General features: G+C 41.4%; 1 protein-coding gene across 1 annotated transcript; it reads right to left on the bottom strand.

Moving 5' to 3' along the window:
• On the bottom strand, window positions 1-11,007 carry LOC145452941 (headcase protein homolog). Its single transcript, XM_080331069.1, has 12 exons — window positions 10,858-11,007; window positions 10,688-10,797; window positions 9,382-9,490; window positions 8,423-8,575; window positions 8,200-8,329; window positions 6,457-7,273; window positions 5,798-5,908; window positions 5,378-5,497; window positions 4,358-4,471; window positions 2,617-2,737; window positions 2,484-2,555; window positions 1-1,721 (listed from the first exon to the last, which is right to left on the bottom strand). Exons 1-12 carry the CDS (start codon window positions 10,958-10,960, stop codon window positions 1,576-1,578), a joined length of 2,106 nt encoding a protein of 701 aa, XP_080187195.1. The 5' UTR covers window positions 10,961-11,007; the 3' UTR covers window positions 1-1,575.
• Between the last annotated feature and the right edge of the window lie 970 nt (window positions 11,008-11,977).

Genomic DNA, 11,977 nt, shown 5'->3' with positions numbered 1-11,977 from the left:
TGCATGTAGTAATGGATGGTTTTACTGCAAAACTAATCTTACGAAAAGGGACTTAATGTGCCCGATCGGGTAATGAACTACAACAACAGAAGCATGGCCTATTACGAAAATATTCCCTAAAAAGAACGGAAAATGAAAGAATTGCAAATGCCAGAAGCGATCATTGCGACACAAACGCAGGAAATACTGAACACCAAGTCAACTCATCCGACCATAGTTCGAATGCTCAACCTTGTGACATCACACGAAATAGTGGCATGTATCTGCCGTCAAAATCGTGCGGCTGCCTACCACTTCACATGCTATTCCCATATACACCATACACCCAATCAAAGATTGAACGTAACAGCGTGACAACGACATCCAGTCCCCAAATATCTTGTCAAGGTTAACTTAACCGGGATATCTCAAACGCCGGTGGAAGCAGACTGGACTTCCGCTGTTTAGTAATTGTCTAATTAATGACCACCCCCAAGTGTGAGGTAAAAATAATAAAATAAAGCATTTCCAGATGTTTTTGGTGGAAAAATATACTAGAATATACAAGTTCTATGCAACATGATGGATATTGGTCGGGAATTTGTACAAAGCATCGTATCAGAATCGTCGACATTATTCAAAGCATATAGCTGTCCACAATTCAAATGCCGTATAAGCCAGTAAGATTTCACATTCACATATCTACAATAGCGATGCTGCCAGCGGACAAGGTGGCAACACAAAAATGTCAAAATAAATCGGACAATATACTAAACCCAATAGCATGGATGGACGACAGAGGGATTACAAACGTGCGCTGCGAACAGCGAAATACTGTGTGGAAAAGAGAAGAAAAAAACATCCTTCACACTCAGCTCCGAGTACGTTACTGGTCATATTAGACTAGCAGTATCGTCATCTGACACGATATAAAATGCAGCGTGTCAGTCGTACTCTAAAATCCCTGTTTCGTGATAAAAACTGTACAAAAACGCGACAAAAGAAACAGGTTTGCTCGGTGTCGTTCCCTGAAATGAAAATTGCGCAGCAAAGTAGGTGCAGTACCCAAATCAAGTTAACAATGGCCGAAAGAAGAATCTTCAGGACGTAAAATTATTTTACCTACGAGCTGACATCACCATTCTTTGGTGATATCACAATCACATGATATATAAATACTGAAAATAACTCGATAGGACGACGTTATTTCAGTATGGACGCAGTTATGGGATCAAGATAACGCCTAATCAAAAACTCACGAGATGCCATAGTTGAATGCTTTGAAAACGCATATCAAACTATTACCAGTTCGGATCAATACGCCGATATAAAGGCACTTCTAAGCACAGGTCGTAAGTGTACAACAATCTGAATTGAAGATAATATGTCAGGAGCATTGTGACGAGGTAAAAACCTCTCTGAACATAAGTGAAGAAGGCTTATCTATTGGAACTGGTGGTTTGTACGTCGCAAAAGCTAAAAAATTCAACCTAAATATCCTAGGCAAGATGATCATAGTAGACAATCCATTCAAAAATAGCGTGATTTGGCGAATGCTGCAGGACACGAGTAGGCGTTATCAGTAGGAAAAATAAGTCAGTAATTCTTCGGTCCAAACACTTTGAAGGTGGAAGCCGGATGGACGAAATGGTGGTCCGCCGTCCCGCAACTTGGACAAGACACTTTCTCGCTGTACTGGCTGAAAAACTTCATGCCCTGAGCGACGTTCACGATGGCGTGTCCTGGAAATATGTCAGCATTCATTCACCGTAAATGGCGGTGGCGCAATGGGACCAAACCAGGCTTTTCAAGGGCTGAGTCACGCAGTACATCCCAACTCCCCACAGCTTTTGGTAACTCAAATTCTTAGCGATTATTAGATTTAGATCATGACAACAAAGCTTCTAGCGATTACGACAACATTTCAGCCTACACCCATAGGCATATTCAGTACCGCCTAGTACTTTCAAAACGCCAATACAGCAGTGTTGTAAAAGCTGTCAAATGTTTGAGGAAATAGAATTTCTTCACACGTGTTAACTGCGTTGTCAGAAGGCGTATTATCCACTGTCCCCTCTAAACTGCCGCGCGTGCGCAATCGAGCGGTGCTGACACGGTCTTTGCGCATAGAAAATCTAAGCTGCACAAGCGATGACCACTTGTTTTTAGTCGTTATGCACTGTTATTCAAGGGACCGCGCAGTGAGTTGGCGAGTGCGCGCAGACTCGTGAAAAATCAGAGGGAACATTGTTCTTATCCTATTTACAGGTTATTGAAATGCAATTGAAATGGTAGGCATATTTTTAAGCTTGAGACGCTCGTTACGTAGCCATGTGGTAGCAAATTAAGAGTAATTTCGGAAGTATTGTCAAAAGTAAAATCACACAAATTTTCAAAGAGACTCAAGTCATACCAACACGGAACAATCAGGAATTCGTGATGGGCCATATCAATAACACATACCGCACGCATCAATTTTACGCTATACATAAACAACGACTCACCGCATTGTTTGCAGCATAGCCGATTCTGGCAGCACGGAGTAGCGGCGAAAATGTCAAACATATACAAGGAACCTGCAACACAGACGATTTCCAAACACACATTCACCGACCACGGCACAACTGAAAATCTCACCTAGCTGGTGAAACGGCCCTTTCCATTGCTTCTCGCAGAGGACGCAGAACAAGTTGTTCACACCTTCTATGCATCCGACGCAGAGAGCGCGCAGGTATTCGCACTTGTGTTCGATGTCAATCTTTGAACAGGATCGTCATTTTCATATACTTGATAACGACACTCTACATCAGAGGTCTCAAACACGCGGCCCGCGAGAACATTTTGTGCGGCCTGCTACGACATTTTGGGATTTCAAGTATTCGACGGTATATTCAAACGTCATATATCTTTTTTAGATTTCAGAACTTGAAGTTCACCCTAAAACTACTACAAAAACCTGAAATCTCAGCCAATTTCACTATCACATCACTTTTAAAAGCTACCATGCGGTAGAAAATCAGCTATTACGTCACATTTCTAGTTCACGATGATAAAACATGACCCGTTGGTGATTTGTGACAGAAAATTGTGGCATTGGCATTTTGTGACCCCGTGACGCTTAGTTGGTTATATCCTGGGGGTTGTTTGTTCTCTTTATCCGTGTTATTATCGGTGGCGAGTAAGGTAGTGGTACGCTCCACAGCTGTAACACCAATTTATGGATTCTTCGGCGATTGAACATTTCTATTCCAGGGGTTCTTAACCATGCAGGGGCCCGCAGATCCCGTAGGGGTACGAAGCACCCCATCAGTGGTACGAGATCAATTGTGGAATCAGGCCTGTATGCTATGGATTAATTTCTGGGCCAATTTATTCAACTGGAAAATATTCTTCGCGCAACACGCGATTTTATGTGATTGGGATTTCTGATTTTTAATATAGGCCTAGTCTCCATCAGAAGTTGTGTTGAAAATGAACAGGGGTACGATAAGTCTTATTGAAAGCGCATCTGGTACGATCGTTAAAAAGGTTAAGAAACAATGCTATTATTATGCTACAATAATTATCATATTGAAGTTGTTGCTGATCTGTTCCAATAATAATCGAAGGCAAATCTAACGCTGATTCATTTTGGCTTTGGCAAAGATAGTAACAGCCTACTAACACAGCAATATCAGAAACCCGGACTAGACTACGCCGCTCAAATGCTCTGATATCAGATCAATCTTAGAGTAAATTTTGAAATATTCTACATAAAATTGTGGCACGTCAAAGATCCGCTAGCTGCAATATTATGACCCGACAGCTTTTACGATGTCATGATGCGTCCTCTCGCATGATGTCTATAACTCATTATTTTAACAAATTATGCCCGCCACAATAACATATTTATTCAAATATTTGAAAATATGATTTTTTCATGCCAAGCGTGAATAGTACAATAGTAAATTACATTTTCACGATGTTTGTGAAATGCCTGTCTGCAAGGTCCCATCAAATAAGGCCTACTTGGAAATTATACATTGAATACCCCTATTATTGGTGCTGCGGCCCGCGGCGTCATCAAAACTAGGAAATTGGCCCGCGAGCACATTTGAGTTTCAGACCTCTGCACTACATTCACTATAGTTTACGATATTTTATAATACTTATACAGATCTACTTCCACAAAGGCAGACCTGTTTGTCGCTTCTCCTACTCTCAAGGTAAAAGACCTACATAACAACAGAATGCGACGATAAAGGGAAAAGCCAAACTAAAAATAATTATTATGAAATTTAGGTGAAATGTGAAAGCACTGCTTCTACGCAAGTAACGCGGCTGGGCGGATAATTTCACAACCACTGCAAGGACAGTGTTATAAGCGTTCGATGCTTACCTTAATTTCCTTTGTTCCTATTGGGTTTTGTAGTGGGCTGAAGAACAGCGTTCCATCCACTAACGGGAAATGGTCGTATATGGGCAATGTCCTCCGGCAGGCTACGCATTCGATCTGAACAAGTAGCGACATAAAATCAAGTTTCAAATTCTGCATAGGAATCTAACAGTTTGGGTTGATGATGGATTCACCCTGAACTATTTGTTCGAGATCGGATGGTACTAACTATACAAATCTTACTACCAACAGTCCAACACCCAGTAGATTTGTACCTAGTATTCCTTGAAATTATGAGGGTGTGAGATACTCAAATCGATCCGTATCCAAGGCACTGTAACAAAACTCAGTGTTGGAGATCTATTTAAATATAGTACCATCTATTTCCAGTAAAAAGTTGATGCATGAAAAATCGAAAAGAATCTTGCAAAAATTTACATGAAAAATCGATGAAGTTGAAAAAATTGTCTGAAAAAATTAAGTAAAGTTGCAAAAAGTTGCACGATAGGATTCCTCCAAACAGCTTAAAACACCATACTACATAACTTCTGTGAGTACTTAGGAAGCTGCCGGCAGCTGCAAAAAAAGGTGCAAAATCTTGCCCTACTTATCACTATTCGCGATTCCGGCGACAAGACGTTTTACTGGGTTTTTGACGCACTGCAACCCATAGGTGGCCAGTAACAAACAACTTCTACTTCTCAAAGTATTCAACAGTGCTGCTGACCTCTGACAAACATCACAGACGGTTGTTTTGAGGCAGTGCACAAGGGTCAACTGCATATCATACGGCCCACGGGGATGGCACGACAGGCCAGAGAGCAATGGCCACCTCAAATTATTTCGGAAATCATAATTGCAACTTTAGCCTCTGTAAAGTTTTCATCCTGGTGACAGTGATGACATCTGACATCAATTTTTATCGGTGAATTATAACTAAATACTTAATGAGCAATTATGAGACACCGACTCCCACAGATCACAACAAAAGGTAAGAGGATAAATCAAAACACTCTCTCGTACCTCCGAACATTTCTCCTTGCTCAATTTGGCCAAGATAGTATTCCTGAAGTCATCGCTTCCATAGCCTTCCCCTTCCATCTTTATGTGATATGGATTGACTTGATTCGCTTGCAACACGCGCTGGAAACAGACATATAACATACTCAATTTTCATTTGCATCTCAACCCGACATAAACGATGCAGATACACTGCAACGGCAAAAGCGCGAGAAAACAAACAGGGTACGTAGGGAGAAAAGACATCACATTCCAAAGCAGCATCTGTTGAACTCGACGAGTACATTTCAATCTAACAACAACATACAGTAAAAGACAGATGAGATCTAGGTTGCTAGCCTAGAAGACACTTAAATTCGTATTAGAAGATGGTACTTTACTAGTTCAAAGTCAGGTAGACTTTTGAGACGGAAAATAGAGTACCTGAAATCCGCTGAAATCGTATCTCTTATGAAACGTGGTGTTGCACATAGGCGTGATGGTTATCTCCGTACAAGTTTGCTTGTCCGCTCCACGCCCGGGAATGACGATGACCTTGAAATAAGTTACACTCCAAATTAGCGACAGGCGCACTTCTGCGGATATAGAATAGTGAGCATTAACAATGAAATTTCGGTTAACGTTACAAATGCAGTAATCGGCTATAGCAGGAAGACACTCCGAGAGACTACAGCCTTAGAAAACGACATCAATCGATTATTATTTCTCTCGGTCTGGCCATTGTTTTGTGCGGAAACATCAGATAATGGAAATGCAAATGACTCTGAAAAAGCGCTGCTATTCCAGAGTCGGCACATATTTGGCTGAGGGTTGATATGAATGCAAGGCATTCAATATCACCCAACTAGAGTTGTGAAACTGCGTTGAACTTGACTTGAACTCGAAACTGGACAATGAACACGATGACTTGGACTCTGACTCGAATCTGGACTCTGACCTATGACTTGACGGTGAAAAGAAAATGACTAGACTTGACTCGAGTCAAAACAACGAAAGTCAGATAAACTTGCCACTTGGTAGAAGCTCTGTTGCCTACTTTGACCACCTCCGACAAACACTCAAATTATCGCACTCTCGCGTACCTTGGGCTTCTTCAAGTCGATATCGCTGCACAGCATCGTTTGCGGGTACGGAATGTCCGGGGAGCTCCCCAAGAACGGCTGCTGGACCGCATCGACCGATTCGGCACACCCGCAATTCTTCCCGTCCCAGGAAGGCTTCGACGGCGACGCCTCGCCCCAATGACCGATCGAAAACGGCTGACCGGCCGAATTCTCCGGCACCATATCAAGCGAAGACGCGTGAAAAAAACCCTTCCCGTTTCTACCAGACTTTCCATTCCAAGACAACGATTCCTCTTTCACGTTGAACAAGCCATTGGAAGGCTCATACGGATCGCTCCAAGAGTGGCACCGCTGCCTCGGCTGCCTCTGCCCCGCCAGACTCATGCCTTTGAACATCCGAGCGATGTCCGGCGTGCCAAAATCAGGTGTCGACGGGGACTGTGCGTCGTAAACGGGAGAGCCGATCGGATTTGGAAAAAACCCAGGAGATGTATCACTCGGGCTGACGTGAAATGGCAGGCTTCTAGGGCTGTTCAGCTGCGCCAAATCTGCCCCGGCGTCGAAGAAATCCTCCAAGATATCGTTATCCGGGATTTGAGGCAAACCCGCGTGTGGAAAGTAAAAAGGGTTGCTGCCACCGGCGACATGAAAACCTGGGACACGATTGGCGAGACGGCTGTTTGTCGCGCGGCCACCATGATGCTGAGGGGGTGAAAAGAACCCGCCCGGGTAGGGCCCATGGGTGTCGCTGTTGCAAGGTGACGAGCTGCTGTACCCCTGATCGACTGACATTGACGAACCCGTAGAGTTGGTGCGCACTCGGCCGTCGCGCACGCTGTAACGGTCAACGTTATCAATATTTAATGAGGATCGAGTGATGCCAGTGACAGTTATCGGTGATAATCTTGGTTGGTATGTGGCCGTTGACGCAAAGTCTGCGTTGTAATCACCTTTATTTTTCTTATACAAATCACATGCCGTAGTAGATTTTCAATTATTCAACACTAAAAACACTCGAAGACTGCGTCTTATAAAATAAGCCCTTCCTATAGTCGAGTATGATGCAATTAATGCATGCCATTGTGCTGTAGGGTTAGAATATGTGATTTCCTATCAAAATACATAATCCCCTGACTACGTCCGAGATCAAACCCGGGGGAAATTATTATCGCACAGTTACGTGACATCATCCGGTGCAAACTGAAATTAGCAGTGATATTGCATACAGCGAGTGCAATAAATGGTTGGAAGAATGAATGTGTACTGGGCGATTTCAATTAGTAACGGCACTTTTCGAAAGTCGAGTGTCTTAAAATATCACGCAGGTACACGACACTTGCGGTTAAGTGGACGACACTTGGGTACGGACCTTCAAATTTAAAATTCCGAGACTGTTTCGTGACGGGTGGAAATAAAACCTTAAAACGGTATAAAACATTTTTGTCTTTAAAACCATAATATTTCTGACGCACTCATTTCAAACACAAGCTTCCGAGCAAGTATGCGCTTAATGACAGGCTTTGGAAACATGATATCCTTTTTACAGGAAACAGACGTGTGCAGCATTATTCGCAATATTATTTAATGAGGTATACTATCGGTAGAATTGAAATTTGCCTGAAGGGCCTATTAAGTCATGGCTGCATAGCGAAAGTTATTGATCACGTCAGTTCAACGTACCAGGAATTCGACAAAAACATTCAAGTTTAACTACAAGAGTTATATTTTGGCTAAATGTAATTCATAAATGACATAGCTAACCTCGTTGTGGGGATAGCCTTTGATTTTGTTCGTCCCATGGCCACCGAATATTTGTTTCCAAGAGTTGGGAGGTCTTTGTGTTTTTTTCGATTCTTTTTTTTGGTAGATTCATCATTCAATGGGGTGTCATCTATAGAAAGAAAACGCAGCAACAGCTTAACAATATCGTATACGCAAGAAGGACACGGGAAGGTATAAAGGTATAAAATCAATCATTGCATACTTGTCAGTACTATCTGTTTCGGATTCCAATTCAAATCTTTGCGTAGATGGCCGCGGCCACATTTACAAACGCAAGCTCGAAAAGCCAGGTCATAACCTCTCTTTGTCCACAAGTTTTGACGCCTTTGTTTTTCTGACCAGCTTCTTGCGCGGCCTGCAAAAATTTGACTTGTGAAAGACAGGAAGAAACACGAATGCATTGAGGCAGTCCCATGAAAGCATGATTTTTCGAAAGCGATAACGTGATTGAAAAACATTTGCATATATGTGTGTCAGCCAAATTTCATTGAACATTTTATTGTACCGGCCAATAAGAAGAAAAAAAAACACAAATAAAATTTCAAGCTATTATTATCTTCATTACAACCCATTTTACTGTCAATTTGAGGTCACAATTAAGCTATAAAACATGAATATTCTGCATAGTTGCAAAGTTAAGTCAAAGCAGATATTACTACTTTACTACATATTTAATCGTCAACTTTGTAATTTACTATAGGCAAGCTTTTTCCTTCAGTCAGCTTAGAAGCTTTCTCTGGTCTTCTATTGAGTCTGTTTTTTACAGTATTTTCAAATGAGCGGTTTTGGAAACACATTAGTTGCTTTGTTCTTACCTAATTTTACCAAGAGACAGAAGCTCATGAATAGATTTGCATCATATTTAAAAGCGGAATAATCACGATCACAGGACAGTATGGCTCTCGTATCACTGACAAAGGAAATAGCTTTCAAATGGGATCTTTGCATCATTATCTAATATCCAAATTGCTGATCTTCCTCCGAACTGGCAGCAAAGTCTTTAGTCTCGTTTATAGTCTGAAGCATAATTCAATGGCATCAACAGCGATTTCAAAAAGTCCTACCCCATATAAGATCATCACTGTCCAGTATCCACGGTTTTAACCTACTGTTGTGAATGCAGTGATCATCAAAATTTAAATAATTTACAAACATACTTACCATGCGATCTGAGATAGGTGAGAAGACCATCTTCCCACCTTGTGAAGCATTCTTTGTGCATGTACGGGCCAACAGAACAATTCTCATAACTGCAGACTACTTTTCCAATCTGAACAAACAACAATCGGTTGATAAATCTGTCGTCAGATTGATCACGAAAACAAAATGATACACAAACAGGTACATAATCGTTGCAATGGCCTTCAATTTACAGAAAAAGCTGGCAGTGTTATTTCATTTGACACATGTTAATACTAGAAAAATAATCGCTTCCGATTCACGGTCTTCGACTCACACAGTTCCCACGCAACATCTGTGAAGTTCATACTACAAACTGTAAGACATCTTGCACAAGTGTAACACATAAATAATATACACATCATGAAGTGGGTGGTGGTATAATATACTGACCCTGAATAGAACATATGAAGTATATTGAGTGGTGAAATGCGTACATTTTATCACAACAAACCACTACATGATTGCGGTACCATATAGACATCTAGATCCTGATTAATCAAATGTAGGCCCACTCCTTGTTGTACACTGTATACAGTGTACACTGGTGAAAATTATGCGCCCCAGAAAGAAATAGCCTGCTAATTTGGAATGGCATTTGGAATTGTGGGCGCCTCACGAAAGAATTTTGAGCTGGTAGATTTGGGCTATTGCAATATATTCTGACTATACCAACATTCCTGATGGAGCGTCAAGAAACAACAACTTGCAACAAAGTGATTAACAACAATGGGCCCACTTGAAGATGCATCATCATTAATTAGCCTACGTGGCCTAAATTTTCAAAGACACATCGAAGACCTACCAAGATCGCGGAAGCGCCAAAATGAAATATCGTGACCAAAAACTTCTTCAGTGACAGAGTTAGGGGCGGGCGTTAATACTGTACCAGTGGGCCAAGGAAGATGTTAAATCGATGGAGCCTTGGAGCGCACATGGTTGTGACAGCCTACTACCTGTTAATTACATCCCAGTGTTGGCTACATCGTGAGTGTTGAGCCGATGAAAATAATAGAACAGATTACTATGATTATTATCAGATTATAAGATGATTTAACACTGAGTACGACTTTACATTTATTTCATAATAATACACACTTAAATTTTGGATTGAACATTCGATAACATCAGTCGGAAATGTCAATTTGTAAGATCATCAAAATATGTTGAAAATTCACATTTGTCACTAAGTCACATAAATTACAACCACTCACGATAATATTCCATATTATCGCTACATTCCATATTATCGCTACAGCCTCTAACAGACCATTTTATTACATCTTACTTCGTCTGGCTTTGTAAGGTTGACTTCACCCCCAGTCACTATACATCCATTTGGTGTACAACATGGCCTGAGCCAGGCACATTCATCCCCTTTATCACCATCAAGTCTCTCTAAAAAGGAAGTACATCATCTCTATTCCTAGTCCCATAGAGTCAGCTGACGTATCTTACCATCTGCATTTGGCGACTCTGGCGTACTTGCATTGTTCTCTAAATTCCCACTGAAGCTACAGTTCGACGATTCGGAATCCTTCCGGTTACGTTTCGTAGGCATCTTGTACTATGGGCGTATTATGAACATACTTATTAGGTATATAAGCTGATTCAGAACAAAAGTAATTTAAAAACGATTTAAAAACACCGTCTATAGAAACTAAAGTAACGCGCAACGTTTGATATAATCTGTCTGGTGAGCGAGAGCGCGCTCGTACAACAACGACTTCTCATTCACGGAACCAAACACAACGAATATCTGATATGGCAATGCACACTGACTCATATCTCATGAGGTTGTTCTGTCTTAGCTATTTCCTGGTTAAACTATTTCTGCTGTCATTACACTGAGTAATTCCGAATTAAGGACAAGCACCGTAAGCACGCGGCAAAGAGGAACTACCACTGAATTGCCGATAAACGCATTGCAACATGAATTCTTTGTAAATATAGATCACGTGATCACAGAACGACAACAACAAAAACAAGAGGCGTGTTGAAGGCGGATGATATGACGCGGTGGGCTGTGTTCAATCACGTGACTAACACAAATTGAAAAAAATGAACAGAAAACGTGCTGTGGTGGTGTAATCATGGCGTAATACAGATACAGATTTAGAAAGTAGTAGTAGTGCGAAAGTCGTCGCATGCATGCTTCTTCCCTAATGTCTCAAATAATTAAATCTCCAACGTGATGACAATCACGGTGGCGGTAGCTCTGTGGACACTGGACAGTACATTTTCAACGAATTATGTAATATGTATTGATATGATTTCAAAGCAACGACCGAAATATATTTTAACATAAAACATAAAGAACTAGTCTAATCGAGGGTTAAGTACGTATCGGTAAAATTAGGATCTTGATCCAATCCGAACCGGATGCGCAAAACCCTGTTAGCATTTTCAGTGCGGTTGGACCGTATCATCACCATTCGTCGAGCCCGCATTCAAGTCGAAATACAGGCAATCTCTTCTAAATTAATGCTAGTCATCTTTCAGGATCACCGGACCACGACCTAACATATCGATCTGGCCTTCCGCCACATGCCACCACATTTTGTCGCTTGCCTTTTAT

This window comes from Botryllus schlosseri, chromosome 12, assembly GCF_051294905.1.
Source record: "Botryllus schlosseri isolate E-star chromosome 12, Bs_hap1, whole genome shotgun sequence".
Taxonomy (NCBI): Eukaryota; Metazoa; Chordata; class Ascidiacea; order Stolidobranchia; family Styelidae; genus Botryllus; species Botryllus schlosseri.
The sequence above is the reverse complement of the archived record's forward strand: the minus strand, read 5'-3'. Positions and strand labels throughout refer to the sequence as shown.